Below are 24,427 nucleotides of genomic sequence, written 5' to 3' on the forward strand. Positions count from 1 at the left end.
AACAAAAGGGTTTCCATAATGTATACACATGGTAATGGGGGAATACCAGATTTCTTAAACAGGGGTTTACAAGAGTCTCTAGGCTTGCACCCAAACCAGATTCTAATGGCCCTTTTTTGTAGTTTAAAAGTGCTATTAGCTATTTTAGAGTTTCCCCAGAAGGTGACCCCATATCTAAGACGAGAATGAAAGTACGCATGATATGCATTCAATACTGTTTTCTCACTACAGCATGATTTTAATGAACAAAGAAGATAACATGTTTTGCTCAGTTCTGCATTGAGATATTCAATATGCTTATTCCATCTGATGTTACTCTGCAGCCAAAGTCCTAAGAATTTGGTTTCAGTACTGTTACCAACTGGTTCGTCATTGATAGAGACTGATGGGATAAACATGTCCTTATTAGGAACATTGTGGAATTTTAGAGCAACGGTTTTCTTACTGTTTGTTACAAACTGATTACTCTGTGCCCAGCTGCTAAGTTGTTTCGTGACCGTGTTTACTGTCTGCTGTAACTGTTCATCGTCGTCTCCTTTTAGTAGAATCGTGGTGTCATCTGCAAATATGATTGATTTGTTTGCATCAATATTTAAGCTTAGATCATTTATGTACAGAAGAAACAGAAGGGGTCCCAATACGGATCCTTGGGGTACACCACACTTTATTTGTTTATAGTCAGATAAGTGATTAGATACAGTTTTTAGTTCAATATTTGTGTGCTTGACGTATACTGCCTGCATACGATTTGTCAGGAAGGACCTGATCCACTTGTTGGACAGACCTCGAATACCATATCTTTCTAGCTTTGATTGCAGAATTTTATGGTCCACCATGTCAAAAGCTTTTGACAAGTCAATAAAGACTCCTATTGTTTCCTGTTTTTTGTCCATCAGGTTTAGGATGGAATTGATGCACTCATAGATAGCAGTTGTCGTTGACCTCTTATTTCTGAATCCATGTTGTTCATTACATAGGATGCTGTTTTTATTTATAAATTTCATAAGTTTCTCATACATAACTTTTTCCAGTACTTTAGACATGCAGGAGGAAATTGTGATGGGTCTGTAGTTATTTACATTCTCTTTATCCCCTTTTTTATATACAGGAATAACTTTTGATGTTTTTAACACATCAGGGAAAGTGCCTGCCTGAAGTGAGCAGTCGCATAAATGTGTGAGTACTTCAATTAGGTTTGATGCGCTCTTCTTTAACATTGTTGCAGGTATACCGTCAATACCTGCTGATTTGGAATTTTTTAGTCCTTTTATTGCTTTAGCTACTTCATCTTGTGAAACAGAACTAATGTACATTGATCCTCTACAAGCACTTATTTTATATTCATTTGCCTGGATGCTCTTAAAGTTTGATTGTAACATATTTTCAGCAACACCCGTGAAAAAGTTGTTAAATGTGTTGGCTACTTCTAAGGGGTTTGTTACTTTTTTATTTTTATGTGATAGTCTTATATTTTTCCAAGGTTGTCTGTATTCTCCACATTCTTTTTTTATAACACTCCACATAGCCTTTGATTTATTAGCTGAATTATAAATGATTTCATCATTATGCATTATTTTTGCTGCTTTTATTACTTTTCTTAATATTTTGGAGTATTTTTTATAGTATGCGCGTACTACAGGTGAGGAATTTTTTGAGTTACATATTTCATGAAGTAGTCTTTTCTTCTGGCATGAAACCCTTATTCCCTTTGTGATCCAGCTGTTTGTTCTAGAGTTTCCCTGTATGGTTAATGTTTTCAGTGGGAATGCAAGTTCAAAGAAATGGGTTAATGTATCAATGAAAGTGTTGAATTTTTCATTTATATCGTTCATTTTGTACACTCCTAGCCATTTTTCTTTCTGTAATAAGTTGTTGAAGTAGTTCACATTATGCTGATTATAGCTTCGATATGCTGTTCTAAAAGACATGTTGTTAATAATACTGCCTTGTACTTTTATGCTTAATATTTGTGCAAGATGATCACTAAAACCTGCATTGAAAAGTCTGGAGAACATGCTGGCCACTCTAGTTATCCAATGTCATTTTCCTGAAGGAAGTCAGTCATGAGATGTGTATGATAGGGGCACGAATTGTCATCCATGAAGAGGAATGCCTCACCAGTATGCTGCTGATATGATTGCACTATCAGTCAGTGGATGGCATTCGCATATCATACAGCCACTACTGCGCCTTCCATGACCTCCAGTGCCGTACGTCAGCCCCACATAATGCAATCCCAAAACAGCAGGGAACCTCCACCTTGCTGCACTCATTGGAGAGTGTGTAAGGTGTTCAGCCTAACTGGGTTGTCTCCAAACACGTCTTCGATGATTTTCTGGTTGAAGGCATATGCGACACTCATCGGTGAAGAGAATGTGATGCCAATCGTGAGCAGTCCATTCTGCATGTTGTTGGGCCCATTTGTAGAACTGCATGGTGTCGTGGTTGCAAAGATGGACGTTGGGAGTGAAGTTGCGCATCATGCAGCCTATTGCGCATAGTTTGAGTCATAACACGACGTCCCGTGCCTGCACAAAAAGCATCATTCAACATGGTGGCATTCCTGTCGGGGTTCCTTCGAACCATAATTCATAGGTAGAGGTCATCCATAGAGGTCATCCACTGCTGTCCAAACAACATCGCTTTGGTTCACTCTGAGATGCCTGGACACTTCCCTCGTTGAGAGCCCTTCCTGGCACAAAGTAAAAATCCAGACATGATCAAACTGCAGTATTGACCATCTAGGCACGGTTGAATTACAGCAGACAACACAAGCCGTGTACCTCCTTCCTGGTGGAATGACTGGAACTGATCGGCCGTTGGACCCTCTCCATCTAATAGGCGCTGCTCATGTGCTTATGCATGGTTGTTTACATCTTTGGGCGGGTTCAGGGACATCTCTGAACAGTCAAAGGTACTGTGTCTGTGATACAATATCCACAGTCAACATCTGTCTCCAGGAGTTCTGGGAACCGTGGTGATGCAAAACTTTTTTGATGTGTGTGTTTTCACACACACACACACACACACACACACACACACACACACACACACACACACACACACACACACAAAAAAAAAAAAAAAAACCCTAGTACTCGTTACCCCTACAGCAGAAACAATCTAGATAATAACTGTTGCTGAATGCTTATCAGAAACTCACTTGTCCTCCATTGAATGTGTACAGACTTCTGACAGTTCGTACTGAATCAACGTCAATGTGCCACTATATAGTGACTGCTCCTGATGACTTGGTTGTTGCTGATTCCTGGTAATCACTCCTTCTTGCTCATGGTACTGACTGACTTACTTTCCTGTGGTGGCCACTTACATACTGATTTTTCAGGGCTCTTGGACGAGTTTCTCTCATAGTGTTGCTTTACCCTCACTATCAGAAACTCAGTTGTCCTCCCCCAAATGTGTACAGACTTCTTGTAGTTTTTACTGCATTAGCATCAAAGTGTCACTATGTAGTGATAGCTCCTGATGACTTGGTTGTTGTACTACCCTAGCTGCTTTCTGGTATTCATGCCTTGTAACTCACAGGACTGATGGACTTATTTCCCTGTGCTGACTGCTTATATACTGATTTTTCAGGTCTCTTGGATGAGTTTCTCACATAATGTCACTTTTCTCTGACTCTTCCCTATTTTCCAGAAACACCCAACCTCAGTTGAAATGTTTCTCAGATGCAGGTGACTTTGCTACCATTCTTGTGTTTTGCTTTGGCTGTCTGGCCACTGTTATGAACATTGAATACAAGCATTTATTGTCTGTCAGTGACCATGCTCTGTGAGTGCTTCACTTTCACCTCTGTGTGTTGTCATTGCTACGGCTCACTCTACTTCCCGCCAGCTGCGTTGTGCATCTCCTTACATTACTAGAATCTGATAACTGTGACATCTCTTACATTAATCAAATTTGACAGTCATGACACCTCTTGTGTTAATAAAATTTGATAGCCAATACAGTAATCATAATGAAAAACATTGACAAAGTAAGAGATATAGGTCAAACTTTGGCTCCAATCCTGTCAGTAATATTCCTGGTTTACTCTGTGCAGCCTCCAAAGCTGATAATGCATCACATAACTTGTAGGAACATTAAACATCTGGAATGTGATGCCCTAACAGCTGATTGCTCCTGAACCTCATGGCATAAAATAATCAGACAGCCTACAATTCTTGCCAAAGCAATGACTCACTAATAAACTTACTGCTATGTGTGACAAACACCCCCTTATACACACAATCTGTTGGAAGAAAATCTCCTGCTTCATGGGTGACAACTGAATTACATCAAATAATGAATGATAGGGATGTTGCTCGTAGACATTTCAAGACAAATCTGAATGTTACAAAGAATATAAAAAGCTATGAAACAGGGTAAAGAAATGCATTTACAATGCCAAAATCAGGCTTCCTTGTTCCATTGTGTGCTGAAATATGACATCTGTGAGACTGTGGAAGAATCTATATGACACGGATATTAGTAAGGCAAAATCAGGAACTGCTTTTCAGGTCTCAGCTGATGAACTGAATTAATTCTTCTCTACCACCAGTCAACCCACAGGTGTCAAAAAACTGTCACAAGAGTCCACAATCTATATAACTAACCATGACACTTTACATCTAAAACATGTACAATAAATGTGACAAAAGAAACTATAATAATAATTTACTCTGAAGTGATAGGCAATGATGGTATCAGCTTAACCATGAGCAACAATGTCACCAATGGCTTAATACCTATCTTAAGTGAAATATATAATTTTTCTATCATAAATGGAATATATCTCACTCCATGGAAAAGCATAGTCCAACTAATGCATGGACCAAAAACTCACATTGCCTGGTTTCTGACCAATAAATATGTCACCTGCTGTTTCCAAAGCCATGAAGTATGTTGTTCATGACCAAATCACTGAACATTTGCGCAAATTCAACCTGTATGGCAAATATCAGTCCACATTTTGTTAAAACTACAGTACAAACAGTGTACTAATTAAGGTAACTGATGATGTGAAATATGCCATCAACAAACATGGTATCACAATATTGACACTACTAGACTTTAGCAAAGCTTTTTACACTGTCAACTTTATTATTCTGCTCAGAAAAATTGAATGCCATATTTCTCAGATATGGTACTGAAGTAGTTCGAAAGCTACATTAGAAACAGACAGCAATGGGTTGTCTGTGGGAATGAAAAATCATTCTTGAAACATATTGTCTCAGGAGTGCCACAGGGGCCACTCTCAGGCCCACTCTTGTTTTCCTCGTATGTGCATGTTATTTTGTTGGTTCTGTATTTCTGTAAATATCATTTCTATGCCAACAAATTCCAGCTTTACCTACGAGCCACACCTGAAAATATAGATGCTGCAATATTTTAGACAAATGATAATCTGTCTTCAGTAGTAACATGGGAGAAAAACCCGGGGCTTAAACTAAATGCAAAGAAGTCACAAGTTATATTGGTATCCCATAAGAAATTAATATGTTCAGAAATCTGTGAACAGTTGCCTCCTATTTAACTCAACGGTATTCCAGTACCTTATCAGAAAACAGTGAAGAACTTGGGTGTATCTCCAGGTGACCGTCTCAGTTGGGCAGAGAACACTATCACAATTTGCCTGAACACTTATGATAACCTCTACACCCTCAAAAAGTTTTGTAACATATTTCCACAGGATGTGAAGTGTAAACTCATGCAAGCATTTCTTTAACCACAACTCCACTGTTGTGATGTAATTCAACATGAAATAAGTAGTGAAAACACAAGACAATTAGAACTAATCATGAATGTTTGTGTGTGTCACATCTTCAACATCTGTTGATATGACCATGTCAGTGCTTCACACGCACAGTTGCGGTGGTTGCAACCAGATAAATTACATGAATACCAGATGATTTCCTACTTCACCAGCTCCTCCGTGCTCGAGCATCCCATTACCTCACACTACAGATTAAACACCTATCATGGCATCATAACTGAAACAAAGGTCCTATTTATCTAGTACTCTAACAGAGCCCATTCACAAAACAAAAGTATTTGAAACTCCTTCACTGTCATTGTTGCCTGTCTCTGTAGCAAGCTCCACTGCACTTTGTGCATAATTCAATGCCCTGCTGCATTTGAGAGGAAGTTGAAGCAGTTCCTTATGTCACATTCCTAATGTTTTCCTCAAAAATTAATATAGAGGGCCAACTACCCCTGCACTCCTATCTTCTCCCATTTATGCTCATTTCTCTTTTCTTTTCTTTCTGAGTCGTGCCACCTTCTTTTCTCTCTGTTCATTACCTGTGTGTTATCACATTCCTTCACCTCATTTTCTCATGCGCATTGCTGCTTGCTGCTAGTGCTCATAAGTAAAAACATACCTTCCCATAATTTCTAATTATTGCTATACAAGTATAATGAGCTGTTTGTGTGTGTGTGTGTGTGTGTGTGTGTGTGTGTGTGTGTGTGTGTGTGTGTGTGTGTGTGTGTGTGTGTGTATTTTCTGTTTACCTATAGTATTGTAATTTTTAATTCCAAAATGTGGTATAACATGCTTACTGAAATATATGTGACGCAAAATACATAAAACACCTGGTTAGATGTAGGAGAAGGCCTTGACAGGTTAAACAGGTAATAAATAAAAATATACCTGTTAAAAATAGAATGAGGTGACAGTAACCTGCATAACATTTAAGGCCTTATGATAGAAAGAAGAAACTGTCCATATTTATTGGCAAGTAGAAGTTAACATTTCAGTCTTTACATTCCAAGTTTTTCTCAGTGGACTGAGCAAACAGACTATCATTCATTTTAAAGCAAAGTCATACCAATCATTGAAAGTATTTCTAGAGTCACGGTGCTCTTTTCTCTTGTCTGTATACTTGACATCAATAAATTTCCTTGGTATATGTACTGTATAATATAGAGTCGGTGGATAAGTTCATGCCAATTTTTCAAAGCCATGGGTTTATTTCATTAGCATACAGTACACAACATTGCATTACAATATAATACATGATAACAAGATTGACACACTACCCAGTATATATTCATTCTCCATTAGTGATTGCCTGACAGTGTTCTGGCTGGAGCTCAGAGCCTCTCCTACAGAACTGTTGTGGTTTTAAGTGAAAGAAATCTGTTACCCAGTGCTAAGAGAAACTTCATCATGAAACACTTAAACACTTGTCCCAGAATGCTGTCAAAGAGAGGGAGAGGGGGGGGGGGAGGAGTGTGTGTGTGTGTGTGTGTGTGTGTGTGTGTGTGTGTGTGTGTGTGTGTGTGTGATAGAGAGAGAGAGAGAGAGAGAGAGACCAGAAAATGTTATAATGAGTACGCGCAAAGTCTAAAGAATATGGAAGGTGAGGAGGTGGTTGCCAACCAAGTTGAGCAAATGCATATGTCATGATTGCGACCTTATGCAGGCATGCATTATCATGGTATAACAGCACAGGTTTACCATGTGTTTTGTTTTCAGTAGCAACTGCAAGTCATCTTAGTTGTTCTGTATACACAGCAGCTGTTATTTTTAACTTCCTTAGTAGCAGTTCGTGATGAAGAATGCCTGTTTGATTTCACCAACTGCACAACTTAATATTTTGAGCATGCAAGTTTAATCATCTCATCATCTGTAAGGTGATAATCAGAAGGGGTTAAATCTAGAGAATATGGTATATAATTGTGTGCCTACAATAGACAAAACTATAATGGGCCAGCAAACATGAACATTGGTTATTTGCTGATTTTTGTTGGTACCTCTTAATATGTGGTACCCAATGTTTGCACCTTATCCAATGAATACAAGTGGCACACAATCGTTTTGTGATCACATTACATAAATTATGCCAATTACTGCATCGTTTGGCAAGGATTATTTTGAACCAACTGATTTAGGCAGTTTTCATCAGAGAAAGGTCTTCTGGAATGTAGTTCATCGCACAAGTAAAATTTTGCTTCTTGGAAACAAGAAAACCATTCCCATGGTGTCTTCTTAGCAAATACTTCTCTCCTGTACAGATCACAAATTCTTCCCTTGGTTTCTGCAGCACTAGATCCTTAATTAAAGTCAAAGAGTAAAATCTACTGGAAATGTTCACTTTTCTCTACTTGACATTCCATACTGACTAGCCTTGAAAATGGTCAGAACAAGCTGTTAACAACATGCAAGTCCATGTTTGCAACATTTAAACTCAAAACAGAAGAAAAACAATGGAATAACAAAAAACTAAGGCTTTACAAAGCAAGAGTGGCAATCCAATGAAGAATGGCTTGGACTTATGCACCAATCCAATGAAAAACAGCTTGGACTTACGCACCAACCCAATATTATGTTGACTGATAATGATCTATGATTGAACTACCTCCAAATAAAGAATCATTGATATATCAGATTTTAGTGGTTTGAAGATGTCATTCCTAGATCATGTTATCATGTCATGCTTGTAAAGGGGTTTGAGTGCTGTGCAGGGCAGAATGAAAGCAGGATTGGACACAAGGCATCTGGGTGAGAGAAAGGAAGTGGGGAAGAGTGTGGAAGAGGGAGGTGGTATTTAGATAGAATACAGAATGGATGGCTGGAATGATTTATTGAAGGGTGTGGGAGCAATCAAAGGGGTAGATATTTTGCAGCAGTAATGAAACAGATTTACGTCTGACAGTTAGTATGAGATGTAAGGAGTTTTTTTAGGTAGAGGGGTGTGCCATTAAGGTGTATGAGGATATTAATTCACATTCGGTGGGTGGAGGTTTTGTCTTAGTTATAGGATTATGTGGGCTGGAAAAGGATACTGGAATTATATAATAGCAGATGTGTAAGTTGCAGCATTGTTTTAAGAGATGATTTGATCAGCTGTGCATCATAGACATGTATGGGTCAAGGTCAAACCACGATTGTACATTCAGACAAATTTTGGGCTTGCAGCCAGTCAGTGTTTAAACTGAAATTTGTTTGAACATTCAATTCACTGGTAAAATTTTAAAATTCACAATATTTCTGCGTTAAACATTCATGGCCATGATATTATGCATGGGATTGGGAAGATTCAGCACACTGTCCTCAATAACAGGAACTTTTATTACACAGAAGCAGTTGGAAAATGTGGAAACAGTCTCAACTTCTGGGTCAGTTAGAAAATTAGTATAGCTGAATAGAGCTCTAAAGATGTTCCCTTCTCTCATCAACTGTACTTACAGACCCCCTGCCCCCCTTTCCCACATGCATCCTGTTGAAGCAATTTAATGGAAACAATCTGAAGGCTCATCCATATTTTTAACTAGTATTCTACATATTATAGCAGACAAAATCACTAATATTCCAGTTATGCTTTCATTTTAACAAATTAAATTTTATTCGTACATCAAGTTATTAAGCAAGTGTGTTATCATTATTCTTCAGGATACCAAAACTTAGCCCATTGACAGAACCTGTGGTGTGCAAACTGGCAGAAAAGTACAACAAAACTCCAGCTCAAGTGTTGCTGAGACACATCATTCAGCGTGACATTGCTGTTATTCCAAAGAGTGCAAACCCCCAGCGAATAAAACAAAATATTGATGTAAGTAACACTGATAGTTAACATTTTACATTGATGTTTATCTTTCATTTCTCTTAGCCTCCAGAGTAATTTTCTATTAATATAATCTTTCTGCAGATTGCAAAATCTTATAGATGGTTGAATTTTTCATTGTGTTATTATTTGATTTCTCATGTTCATTGAGGGCTTCTCCTGTTTGCTTGATAAAAAAGTTCATTCTCTGCAGTACAATCCAGCATTTTGAAATTTAATGTCAATCTTTGATATACATTTCAGATATTTGATTTTGAACTGAGTAATGAGGAGATGGAAGAACTAAATGCTTTGGACAAAGGTCACAAAGGACGTTTATTTGGTGAACACATGCTGAAAGGGTACGTGAATTTTATGATACAAATACAATTTTGTTTGAGATTTCCTCCTGGTGAAATTTAATTTCCCTCCAAATATTACTAAAGTAATTCCAGCGCAAATATAGTTCCAAGTAATTCAAGAAAAAGTTAACTTACATAAACATGAAGTATCCTCAATCTTCCATTCACTGCCACCAACCACCCGTGAAAGAGTACCTCAATTACTACTAAATGCCACCATCAAAATCCTGAATCACATCCTCTTTAAGGATATTAACCACTTTTCAGCACATCCCAAAATGTGTAATTTTCTTCCCAAAATCTTTTCTGGTCATCCCAGTGTGGTACTTCACTACTCATTATATGAAACACTATGTTACATCCTCACACTGCTCTTCCTAATCTCTTGCCATGTTTATTACCGCTGTATGAAACATCCACATGCATCCTTCCATCACATCACATATCATTCCAGCCCAGTCATTAGTACGAGTATATTCTATCCCATTAGATGCAGTGTTACCTGTAAATCCAGCCATCAACTAGCTGTCTGGCTTTTTACATACTCATGACCTACAATCAGTTTTCCACTTTTGTTAAAGGCCTAGATAAAATTGTGGCCGAATGTAAACTTGGCCACCCAGTTGAAAAGGACACTGCTGATCAGAATATGGTAGACCTCAGTGGCAAGTGTGTGACTTGAGCTATGTGAATCCTGCTCACTTCTCCACCACTAACCCTTGTGAATTATAGTGATGGGAAATGTTCCTCAATACCTTTGGTTCTCCAATCCTCCTTTTCCCTGAAATCCACTTACCTCTACCTCAACAGCTTCCTAGTCCCATCTTATTCTCTGTCTGCTTTTAAAGAAATTAGGATTATCTTGTACAGGGATGGGACAAGAAGTGATGTGTGAACAATATGACTGGTTTCACATCTTTAATACTTACGGCACTACAAAAGACACTGAAAAAATTAGAGAAGTATGGAATTCATTACATACAATTGCAATGATTCCTATAGCTGTCATTAACTTGTCAACTATGAGCAGCATTTTGAATTTGTAAATTTTGGCAAAGGATTTGGTAAAGTAGCACAGATATAGCATTGCACTTCAGAGTTAATGTAATCATTAATTATGACTAATTGAACATGAAATAATATGGTACATACATCTGTATGGGAAAAGATCAAGGTGTGAACACTGAGGAGTTCGTGGAAGATTGTGAAATGGAATTTATCTTAAGGGATTGAATTCTTATATGTTGTACAGACTAAAGAACTATGAGAGATACTGCTTGTAAATAATCTTGATCATTAAGACATAAAGGGATTACAGATATTGGCTGCAAGTGGACATTGATTGAAACCAATGGGGAAAGTTGGAAATTTATGCTGGACTGGGGTTCGAACCTGGGTCTCCTGCTTATTAGACAGATGCTGTAACCACTAAGCCATCTGGACACAGTGGTCATTGCAACTGTATGGACTACCCTAGCATGCCTTCCATCCAACCCAATAAGATACAAATTCTCAACTTATCCACACCCTACTAATGTTTAGTTCCCTTGCCCATTATCCTCATTTCTTGTGGAGTTTTGCCAATTCCCATATGAGTTTGAGCCTGGTTTGCATCTGCACTGAAGAGATCAGTGGACATCTCACCTTAATTTGTGTGTGTGTGTGTGTGTGTGTGTGTGTGTGTGTGTGTGTGTGTGTGTGTGTGTGTGTGTCAGTGTCAGTGAGAAAGCCCACCAAACCGAGGCAGCAGTGGCAATGCTGCAGCTGTTTCAGGCCAATACAGATGACTTTTTAGCACCTTAATCACCATAGATGAGAGCTGGCTGTAGCATTTTGACCCTAAGACAAAGGAACAAAGAAAGCGATGAAAACATGTTGATTCACCAGAGACTCAACCACCATCAGACAAGGTGATACCGGGTGCATTTTTGAGACTGTCATGGTGTGGTGCCAACAGATTATATTCATAAGAAGCAAATGATCACATGACCTTACTACCGAAATTTGTCGAGTGTTGTGGGAAGCTCTTCAAAGGGGTGATTTCATTCTCTGACAACACACCAGTTCAGCTGGCACAGAATGGTCATATGAAAGGTGCTCCTTTGTGCCATCATATTTTGCCTTCCCCCCCACATTTTCCTGACTTAACCCTCAGTGACTTTTTCCTCAGATGAAAGAATCAATGTTTGGCAGGCATTTCCAGAATGATGAGATAAGTGGAACATTTTCTGAACAGCCTCCTACAAAAGAGGTCTCTGCTCAGTCACATATTCGTGAGGAAAAGTGTGTTGCGTTGAGTGGTGAATATGTAGAGAAGGATTTACACCATTACCAAGTTTCATGGTCCCATGTCGGCTCTTTCAAGATAATAGTTGAAACTAAATGACCACTCATCATGTGTACATGTAGATGATGAGGATGATGATGATGATGATGATGATGATGAGGTAGACTGCTGTCAGTCTAGACTGAAAGCTTCTCTGTGAATGATCATTTTCAAAATTATATATCTGACTCACTAAGATACTTTTCTTTAGCTATGAATTATACTTTGCAAGCAGTTACTGATTAATATACATCACCTCAGCTGCCTTATTATCCATTTATTGTGTTACAACCAGTTTTGTTCATTGAAAACCTTTGACAAGTGATCTGGTTTCCATAGTTAATGTTAAAGAGCAAATCCAAAAACACTTATCATAAACATTCTGATGATCAGCTGGCAGAATTCTCAGTTTACTGTATGCATGATGCTGCGTATGCTTGCCATACTTCGACTAGGCAGTTGATAGAATATTTATGATCAGTGTTTTTGGATTTGGTCTTTAACATTAACTATGATAACCAGACAAATTGTGTCATGATTTTAGTTCAACTCGGTAACCTGAAGATGTTCAATGAACGAAACTGGCTGTAACATAATAGATGTATAATAATACAGATGAGGTGGTTGTATTAATCATTGACTGCTTGTTTAAGTATAATTCATAGCTAAAGAAAAGTATTTTAGTGAATCACACACTAAGTTTTGAGAGTGATCATTCACAGAGAAGCTTTCAGACCAGACTCTCACTCTACGTCATCATCATCATCATCATCATCATCATAATCTACACCCATATATGATGACTTGTCATTAACTTTTAACTATTGTCTTGAAAGAGCCAACCTGGGACCATGAGACTTAATAATGATGTCACTCCTTGTCCACGTATTCACCATTCAATGCAACATATTTTTCCTCAACAATGGATGCACTGGCAGAGACTTGTTCAGAAAATATTCCACTCCAAAAATCAGCTCATCATAATTCTGGAAACATCTGTCACACAATGATTTCTTCATCTGAATAAAAGGTCACTGATTGCCATGCCAGAAGAATATGGGGGTGAGGGGAAATTTAATGGCCCAAAGAAGCGCCTTTAATGATTGATCTGTGCCTTATGAACTAGGGTGTTGTCATGGAGCAAAAACACCCCATCACACAGGTTCCCACGACACTAGCCATGTCACTCATCAGATTTTGGTACTAAGCTCATGTTGTCATTTACTCCTTATGAATATAATTTATTGGACCACATCATGGCAGTACCAAAAAACTCTCACCATTACCTTGCCTTCTGATGGTTGGCTCTCTGGTCAATCCACATGTTGGCACTGATTTCTTTGTTCCTTTGTCTTAGGGTCATAGTGTTACACCCAGCACTCGTTCATAGTGATTAAGCTGGTAAAAAAAGTCATCTGTATTGGCCAGACACAACTGCAACATTACCACTTCTGCCTCAGTTTGGTGGGCTTTCTCAATGTGAATGAGAAGTCAAACCCAGTGGGCAGTGATCTTCATCATGTTCAAAAGTCATGAAAGATGTTAAAAAAACTGATCCATGGCTAATTGTCACTTTTTCCATTATTTGCCATGATGTGCTGGTCTTCAAGCACCTGGGTCTCCATTTCTTTTGAAAATCTCGGTTCTCCACAGGGAGATGGTGTGCCATTCCTTTCTTTATCAGTCCAACTTCTTTAGCCCATTGGAAATGTCTGCAGCACTATATCATATAATGTTGCATTTTTGCTGGACATTTCCACAAACTCAGCAGGGATTGTTACAGCATTGTTTCCCTTCAAATGCAGAAAACAAATTATTGTACGATACTCCTCTTTATCTATGAGCTACATCATTTTGTTTTTGGCTCCTCTAGCAGTGTGCTCTGGTACTGTTTGTAGGCATTTCAGCTGGGACTGCAGACTTGTACCTGCAAATAACGAAAAATTAATTATGTAACTTCATTTTTTGAAGGTGTTAATTAAAACTTTGTGACTACCCCTCACATATAGGGTGTTTCTCAAATGAATGGAAAAAAATGAGAGGGCTGTGGTAGAGTGGATCATATCAAGCAGCTTTCACATAGTAGCCTATGTCCATTAAGAGTGTCGTGCACTACCGGGAAGGTAGGTATACAACCCACCATTGGAGTGAAAATGGTAGCAGGTATTGTGGGCAGGAAAACACCACAGAGTTACTTCTGGCTTTTACTGGGATGAAAATACATTGCTTTTGGCAGTGCAAATGCCTGTTTGATATAAGTCATTTGGAGGGCAGCACTGCAGAGTCTGGTTACCTTGCTTCATTGTGTCAACAAACAGGGCTACTTATGTCTTTGGTAGGGCATGCAGAGCAGAGGGGAAATGGAGTACTTTTCTTGGGAGTAAAGGGCAAACATGCACTGTGGTTCTGGGGTGAGAGAAGGAAGTGCTCCCGTTGCTTACAGGTTGTATATTCAGCTGTTTTCAAATTATTGAGTGCTAGATCCTCACATTCATAACCACCCTAAGAGAAGTAAGTTCACTTAAGGTGAGTAGTCCACTGACAAGGTAGTGTAATGATGCGTGTGCATGGAGTGCTTTTCTTGGTAGGAAAGGGCAGACATGCACTGTGGTTCTGGGGCGGGAGATGGAAATGCTCCTGTTCAGCTGTTTCCAAATTATCGAGTGCTAGATCCTCACATTCATCAACACCCTAAGAGAAGCAAGTTCACTTAAGGTGAGTAGTCCACTGACAAGGTATTGTAATGGTGGGTGTGTATTTAAGGTGTACATCAAAACCTGATACATGCATTAATTTGTGATAAAGGTGTGAAAGTCGGGCAGACGAGGTCGCACAGTGTCTACCCCAGAGCTTGAAGAGGATGCATTTGCATTGTTACAAAACATGCCCTCAACAAGCTCACAAAGTGCTGCTCGAGAAAGGGATGTAAGCAATGCCATGATCCAGCGTGTGTGGAATGAGGATGATTTACACCCTTACCCACTTTCAGAAAGTTCAAGCCCTTAACCCATTTTCTGCATCACATTGATGTCTGGCAGCGGTTCTTGCAAAAATGTGCCATGCAACTTGAATTTTCACACATTGTACTTTTTACAGATGAGACATCCTTTACAAAGGAAGGTGTGTTCAATAACCACAATCAACAAATGTAGGCCTGGGAAAATGTGCACATCACCATTGTTCATGGTAACCAAGAGTGCTTTGCTGTCAACGTTTGGGCTGGTTTGGTAGGCAATAATTTTATTGATCCTTACATGCTCCCCTAATGACTGGATGTGAAAAGATACTTTATCTTCTTAAGGGGAACATTACCAGAGTTATTGGTACACATTCCACTCAACATCCGACAATGCATGTGGTACCAACATGATGGTGCATCTGCGTACTTCACTCGTGTGGTGTGAAATCATTTAGATGAGAACTTTGGTGAGAACTATGATTGTGTGCTCTGTCAATGACATTCTTTACAGACGAATGGAAAAACTGGTAGAAGCGGACCTCGGGGAAGATCAGTTTGGATTCCGTAGAAATGTTGGAACACGTGAGGCAATACTAACCTTACGACTTATCTTAGAAGAAAGATTAAGAAAAGGCAAACCTACGTTTCTAGCATTTGTAGACTTAGAGAAAGCTTTTGACAACGTTAACTGGAATACTCTCTTTCAAATTCTGAAGGTGGCAGGGGTAAAATACAGGGAGCGAAAGGCTATTTACAATTTGTACAGAAACCAGATGGCAGTTATAAGAGTCGAGGGGCACGAAAGGGAAGCAGTGGTTGGGAAAGGAGTGAGACAGGGTTGTAGCCTCTCCCCGATGTTATTCAATCTGTATATTGAGCAAGCAGTAAAGGAAACAAAAGAAAAATTCGGAGTAGGTATTAAAATTCATGGAGAAGAAGTAAAAACTTTGAGGTTCGCCGATGACATTGTAATTCTGTCAGAGACAGCAAAGGACTTGGAAGAGCAGTTGAACGGAATGGACAGTATCTTGAAAGGAGGATATAAGATGAACATCAACAAAAGCAAAACGAGGATAATGGAATGTAGTCAAATTAAATCGGGTGATGCTGAGGGGATTAGATTAGGAAATGAGACACTTAAAGTAGTAAAGGAGTTTTGTTATTTAGGGAGTAAAATAACTGATGATGGTCGAAGTAGAGAGGATATAAAATGTAGACTGGCAATGGCAAGGAAATCGTTTCTGAAGAAGAGAAATTTGTTAACATCGAGTATAGATTTAAGTATCAGGAAGTCGTTTCTGAAAGTATTTGTATGGAGTGTAGCCATGTATGGAAGTGAAACATGGACGATAACCAGTTTGGACAAGAAGAGAATAGAAGCTTTCGAAATGTGGTGCTACAGAAGAACGCTGAAGATAAGGTGGGTAGATCACGTAACTAATGAGGAGGTATTGAATAGGATTGGGGAGAAGAGAAGTTTGTGGCACAACTTGACTAGAAGAAGGGATCGGTTGGTAGGACATGTTTTGAGGCATCAAGGGATCACAAATTTAGCATTGGAGGGCAGCGTGGAGGGTAAAAATCGTAGAGGGAGACCAAGAGATCAATACACTAAGCAGATTCAGAAGGATGTAGGTTGCAGTAGGTACTGGGAGATGAAGAAGCTTGCACAGGATAGGGTAGCATGGAGAGCTGCATCAAACCAGTCTCAGGACTGAAGACCACAACAACAACAATGATTGTGTGGTGGATCAATACCATGTCATGCACATTTCCTTGACTTGATGACCCTTGATTTTTTTGTCTGAGACTACCTGAAATCTATTGTTCATCAAAACACCTATTGAGATAGATGAAGAGCTGATAGTGTGATTTATGGTAGTCTCTGATGCAATCCTCACGTTGCCAGGGACATTTAAAAGGGCGTGACACTCACTCAGGTGTCATTGCATGGCATGCATTCAAGCAGAAGGGTGTAATTTTGAGCTGTTTTTGTAGCTGTTTGCAAATAAAGATTATAAATGACAATCTTATTTCTCTTCTACTTCAATGTTAGAAAGAAACTGAAAATGTTGACCTGCAGACCTGCTACCATGTTGGGTCGGATGGTGGGTTTATGGCTACGTTTCTAGTGGCACATCACACTTTTAAATGATATCTAGCTCTTAATGATAAGGAGTGTGAACATGGATTGTTAATGGAAAGTTGCATGTTATGACCCTCTATACCATCCCTGCATTTTTACATTAATTTTAGATATGCCATGTATATACCCAAAGCAACTGCACAATGCATGGTGAAATTTTTTTTTCTGTATTTGTCACTTCCTCTCTGTTTCCTTCAGAAAATATGTGCAGTGATAACATCTGTCTTTGTGCTTCCTACATACACTAATATCTCTTCTCTTGGTTTTGCGGGTCTTACACATAGTATTCAATAGAGTCAGAAAAATTGTTTAACCAGTCATCTTGAATATTAGTTGTCCTAACTTGCCCATCACTTCATGGAAAGGTAGTAATCCATCTTCCATACATTCCAAGATAAGCTCCCAGATCTTCTCCATAACACACTTGCAATCACTGAATGAACTGACAAAAATCTGTTTCCTTGAGAATATGAAACACTTAAATAGTTCTCAGGAGTAGGCTGAACAATAGTATTGTATGTAATCTCATTTTCATATGTCCTGTGCATTCCCAGAAGTCACCCAATAAACACATGCCATGAATTACAAGTGATGTTTTATATCTTTTATCCACTTCATATTGCACTGCACCAAGACAATTAATCAATGGAACCATGTTCAGTTGCATGCTGCACTCAAAATGTACCAGGCTTTTTCCCCTCTACTCATTTACACTGTCTTGCATTCATCCAAATTTAAGCAAGTTATCACTGATTTTGGATTTTTTTATTGAAGTCATTCAGATTTACTTCAGAATTGCTCAATAGCAACACTTTTGTGTAAACAGTAATAGCGTCAGAAGTACTGTTCAAGATAAGAACTCTTTCAGAAAATAATGCACAGATTTGAAAGCTCTGTTCAACTATGATAATTTTGTACAAATTTCCAATTTAACCATCTCAAATTTGCTTGATGTCCTCCAGTTTCAAGCAGATTCAGGTTAATTAAGATTTACTATTTTGTTTGTCCTTCAATGTTTCTTTAAGACAGTTTCTACCCAAAAATCTCAGGTGCACCATTTTTAATAAAAATAAGTTACCACTAATACAGTAAGTCAGACTTATTGGGAACAGTCAAATGGTGGTACTCTTGATGTTACATTTGTTCCTGATCCAGGAAGCTCAGGACAACATACCCATATATATATATATATATATATATATATATATATATATATATATATATATATATATATATATATATATATATATATATATATATATATATATATATATATATATATATATATATATATCTAAAAAGAAAGATGATGAAACTTACCAAACAAAAGCGCTGGCAGGTCGATAGACACACAAACAAACACAAACATACACACAAAATTCTAGCTTTCGCAACCAATGGTTGCCTCGTCAGGAAAGAGGGAAGGAGAAGGAAAGACAAAAGGATATGGGTTTTAAGGGAGAGGGTAAGGAGTCATTCCAATCCCGGGAGCGGAAAGACTTACCTTAGGGGGAAAAAAGGACAGGTATACACTCGCACACACACACATATCCATCCACACATACACAGACACAAGCAGACATTTGTAAAGGCAAAGAGTTTGGGCAGAGATGCCCAAACTCTTTGCCTTTACAAATGTCTGCTTGTGTCTGTGTATGTGTGGATGGATATGTGTGTGTGTGCGAGTGTATACCTGTCCTTTTTTCCCCCTAAGGTAAGTCTTTCCGCTCCCGGGATTGGAATGACTCCTTACCCTCTCCCTTAAAACCCATATCCTTTTGTCTTTCCTTCTCCTTCCCTCTTTCCTGACGAGGCAACCATTGGTTGCGAAAGCTAGAATTTTGTGTGTATGTTTGTGTTTGTTTGTGTGTCTATCGACCTGCCAGCGCTTTTGTTTGGTAAGTTTCATCATCTTTCTTTTTAGATATATTTTTCCCACGTGGAATGTTTCCCTCTATTATATATATATATATATATATATATATATATATATATATATATATATAAGGGTAATTCTAGATATAACGTGTGTCAGTGAGGAGAATTGGAAAGAAGACAAGGATTTCTGGTTACATGAGTGTAGGATGTATATCAATAGCTGCAGAAAATGGTATACTGGGAGTAGGATTCATATTGGATTGGAAGGTAGGGCATATATATATATATATAAAATTCTTTCATCTAATCACATTCTTATGGAGATAGTCAACCTGCTCATACATTTGTTATGAGGCAATAGAACAGTAGTTTTCGTCTGTGGACTAGGGGTTGCATCTTTAATTAGTAATCAGAACGCCCTGGGTCCCAGGTTTGAACCTTGCCACTGCTTAAGTTCTGAATAAAAATAATCAGCAATGGCAGCCAAAGGCTTCTGGCATAAGAAGTCATGATCATTCTGCCAACAGCCATGTCAACAATGGTGGAGTAGCGGATGGAGATTCAGGGCACTCTCTTGCCTTTGGTGTGGCAAACTGCCTCTAAAGGGCAGAATAATCAACTATGATCAACAGCATGAGGATGTGGAAGGCAATGGAAACCACTGTGTTAAAGACAAATAATGTGTAAACACAGGATATGCGGCCTGTAATTGAAAAGGTGTCATGATGATCTCTCCATTGACAAAAGAAAACAGGCTAGTCCCGCATTCAGATCTCTGCAAGGGGACTGCCAAGGGGGAAGTGACCAAGAGAAAAAGAGTGAATAATCAACGAAAGGGTAATTTCCACAAATTGGGGCATGGAATGTCAGAGGTTTAGATGTGGTAGGGAGGCTATAAATTCTTGAAAACAAATGATAAGGGTAATTCTAGATATAACGTGTGTCAGTGAGGAGAATTGGAAAGAAGACAAGGATTTCTGGTTACATGAGTGTAGGATGTATATCAATAGCTGCAGAAAATGGTATACTGGGAGTAGGATTCATATTGGATTGGAAGGTAGGGCAGAGAGTGAGTTACTGTGAATAGTTCAGTGATAGGGTTGTTCTCATCAAAATTGACAGTAAACCAACACCAACAACAATAGTTCAGGTATACATTCTGATGTTGCAAGCAGAAGATGAAGAGATAGATTCAGTACGTAAAGCAAGATGAAAATCTAATAGTCAGGTGGATTGGAATGCAGTTGTAGGGGTAGTGTTAGAAGAAAGGGTTACAGGAGAATATGGGGCCAGTAATAGAAATGAGAGAGGAGAAAGACTTATAGAGGTCTGCAATAAATTTCAGCTAGTAATAGTGAATATTCTGTTCAAGAATCACAAGAGGAGTGGGTATAGTTGCGAAAGGCCTGAAGACACTGGAAGATTCCAGTTAGATTAGATCATGGTCCGGCAGAAATTCCAAAAGCAAATATTGCATTGTACGGAATACCCACGAGCAAACATAGACTCAGGTTACAATTTAGTAATGACAAAGAGTAGGCTGTAACTTAAGCGAGTAGTCACAAAAAATCAATGGTCAAATAACTGGGCTACAGACCTATTATGGAATAGAGAGGTACACTTGAAGTTCTCTGAAACTATAGATACTGTGATGATGAATGGCTCAGATCAGTTGAAGAGGAATGGACATCTCTAAAAAAGGGAAATCATAGAATCTGGAAAGAAAAACACAGGTACAAGGAACATAACTCCAAAGAAACCAAGGGTAACAGAGTAAATATTTCAGCTGATGGATAGAAGAAGGAAGTACAAAAATTTGCAGGGAAATTCAAGAATACAGAAATATAAGTAACTTAGGAATGAAATAAATGGGAAGTGGAGGGAAGCTAAGGGCCTCATGAAGAAAGCCCGCAGGAAAAAGTGAAGAAATCAAAAGAGAAATGATTGTCAGAGGGACTGACTCGGTATATACAAAAGTCAAAACAATCTTCAGTGAAATTAAAAGCAAGAGCAATAACATTAAGATTGTAATGGGAATTCCATTGTTATATGCAGAGGAGAGGAAGCAGATAAGTGGAAAGAGAACACTGGAGGGTCTGTATGAGGGGAGGACATCTGATGACATGACAGAAGAAGAAACAGGAGTTAGTAGAGAAGAGATAGGGGATACAGTATTAGAACCAGAATTTAGAAGAGCTCTGAAAGACTTAAAATCAAATAAGGTAGAAGGGATAGATAACATTCCACCAGAATTTTGATAATCACTGAAGGATGTATGATGTATGCATCATCCATACAATTCTGAAGACAGTAAGAGCCAACAAGTGTGAGAATTATCGGTCAGTCAGCTTCACAGCTCAGGCATCAAAGTTGCTGACAAGAGTAGTATACAGAAGAATAGAAAAGAAAATGGAAGAACAATGAGAGTGTAAAGTGAAGAAAAAAGTGCTCAGATTGAAAATGGTGTAAGAGAGGGATATAGTCTTTCACCCATACTGTTCAATCTAGGCATCGTGCGAGAATTATCGCACAGTCAGCTTCACAGCTCATGCATCAAAGTTGCTGACAAGAGTAGTATGCAGAAGAAAAGAAAAGAAAATGGAAGATGTGTTATAAAGAACAATGAGAGTGTAAAGTGAAGAAAAAAGTGCTCAGATTGAAAATGGTATAAGAGAGAGATGTAGTCTTTCACCCCTACTGTTCAATCTAGGCATCAAAGAAGTAACCATGGAAATAAAAGAAAGGTTCAAAAGTGCGATTACAATTCAAGGCAAAAGGATATCAGTGATATGATTTGCTGATGTCATTGCTATCCTCAGTGAAACTGAAGAAGAATTACAGGATCTGTTGAATGGAATGAACAGTCCAATGAGTACAGAATATATCAAACAATGGAAAATCCAGGATGGAATGTAACAATATGAGAGAAGGAAAGTTGCTTCTCACGATATAGCGGAGGTGCTGAGTCATGATAGACACAATAAAAAGATTCAGACAATCATGGCTTTCGGCCATTAAGCCCTTTGTCGGCAGTAGACAAACATACACACGCGCACACACACACTCACGCAAGCGCAACTTGCCCACACATCTGCAGTCTCAGAGAGCTGAAACTACACTGCGAGCGGCAGCACCAGTGCGTGATGGGAGTGGCGACTGGGTGGGGGTAAGGAGGAGGCTGGAGCAGGGAGGAGGAGGGATAGTTTGGTGGGAGTGGCGGACAGTGAAGTGTTGCAGTTTAGACGGAGGGAAGGAGAGAAGGTCTGGAGAGGGAAGGGGGAGGGGGTAAGTAGTGGAAAGGAGAGAAATAAAAATAAATTAAAAGACTGGGTGCGGTGGTGAAATGACAGCTGTGCAGTGCTGGAATGGGAACAGGTAGGGGGCTGGATGGGTGACGACAGTGACTAACGAAGGTTGAGGCCAGGAGGGTTACGGGAATGTAGGATGTATTGCAGGGAAAGTTCCCACCTGTGCAATTCAGAAAAGCTTGTGTTGGTGGGAAGGATCCATATGGCACAGGCTGTGAAGCAGTCATTGAGATGAGGGGTATAATGTTTGGCAGCGTGTTCAGCTACAGGGTGGTTTACTTTGGCCACAGTTTGTCAGTGGCCGTTCGTGCGGACAGATAGCTTGTTGGTTGTCATGCCTACGTAGAATGCAGCACAGTGGTTGCAGCTTAGCTTGGAAATCACATGACTGGTTTCACAGGCAGCCCTGCCTGTAAAAACTGCCTACATTTCTTGTTTCTTGGAGCTATCACTGAAAGTATAAAATGAAGCTTGAAATGCCACATTCAACATTACTGAAACTGCAGATGGTGTGTGACTGCTCCAAGATAACAAAGGATTTTACACTGTGATAAAGTGGTCCAAGATAACAAAGGATTTTACACTGTGATAAAGTGATATTCGTTATAACATGAAGATAGTGGACAACAAAGCTTTGACTACATCAGTTCAGTTGATTATATGTGTATTGTTAAATAGCATGAATAAATCCAGATCCTATCAAACTACACTTACAGATTTACATTGGCAGAAGTCTCCTTTTTGCACCGATTTTCTGAATCTAGCTCTTTCTATATGTCACTCTGTATATGTTTGTGTCCAGAGCTGACTAGAGAAAACAAGTTTTCGATGATTCACATAATTTTAGAAAACACTTTACTTTGTCAAGTTATAGAACAGTGTAGTAACACTTACATTGTTACAGGCCAGTCTTGATAAGCATAATTTCTTTTCATTACAGGATTAACGAACATCCTGAATACCCGTACCGTGCACCATACTAGTGAGAGAGTGAAGAGGATCACAAATGGACTATGAAATGTGTTGTAGCCTGTCTGGGATATTTGTAAGATTTGTTAATATACTCTGTCTTACATAATTTTTACATCTTACAAAATGTGATTCCTTTTAAAAATTTGTATTTTGGAGGTTTGTGAAATAAAATTATTTTGTGATGCAAATCTACATCTGTATCTATACTTTTGCAAGCTACCAATTGGTGGATGGTGGAGGGAATCTTAAAGCAGCATTTGTCAGTTTTCCCTAGTACTCCATTCAATTCATCTACATTGATACTCTCCAAACTTCTATGAAGTGTGTGGGAGAGGTACTTCCTATTGTACCCCATATTAGTGTTCTTCCCATTACATTCATGTATGGAGCATGGGAAAATGATTGCTTAAATACCTCTGTGCAAGCTGTAATACAGTAATCTGACCATGTCTTTGTAGTCTCTATTAGAACAATACATAGAACAATTTTGATATTCCTATATTCCTTACCTAATGCTGGTTCTTGAAACATGGTAAGTTTGGTATTCTTGCCTGACTCCTGTACGTCAGATGACAAGTCATTTGCGGCCGAGAAATCCGCTGTAAGTGGCATCAGTGTCGCAGACATTGGGCAGGGCCTTTGGAGTCATAGCTTTCCTGGTTTGCGCACATGGACTCTGAACTCAGTTGCGTGCTAGTATTAGCCTGGTATCTTGTTTACTGGGCCTAAGCTTGCTTTGAAATTTGTCATTAATAGCAAACTCATCATCATATCCCTTTAATAATCCATCAGTAAAACAGCAACTTCATCCTACTGTGTAAGGACTCTAGCATAGAACACGTTGCTCCGGTGTGTTGTTACTTCTTTTTTCAAAATTGATTCTGAGTATGAGACAAGGCTACTTTTCTTCATGTACTGTTCTTTGTAT

The 24,427-nt window shown here is 38.8% G+C and overlaps 1 protein-coding gene across 1 annotated transcript in view; it reads left to right on the plus strand.

Moving 5' to 3' along the window:
* Positions 1 to 23,691, plus strand: part of LOC126463818 (aldo-keto reductase family 1 member A1-like) — a 135,753-nt gene extending 112,062 nt beyond the window's left edge. The window contains exons 5-7 of the mRNA XM_050096190.1: positions 9,398 to 9,557; positions 9,813 to 9,910; positions 23,468 to 23,691. Coding sequence (XP_049952147.1) covers positions 9,398 to 9,557; positions 9,813 to 9,910; positions 23,468 to 23,510 — 301 coding nt within the window. The 3' untranslated portion in view covers positions 23,511 to 23,691. The remainder of the gene's footprint in view (positions 1 to 9,397; positions 9,558 to 9,812; positions 9,911 to 23,467) is intronic.
* Positions 23,692 to 24,427: the final 736 nt, after the last annotated feature.

This window comes from Schistocerca serialis, chromosome 1 (genome assembly GCF_023864345.2).
Source record: "Schistocerca serialis cubense isolate TAMUIC-IGC-003099 chromosome 1, iqSchSeri2.2, whole genome shotgun sequence".
Classification (NCBI taxonomy): Eukaryota; Metazoa; Arthropoda; class Insecta; order Orthoptera; family Acrididae; genus Schistocerca; species Schistocerca serialis.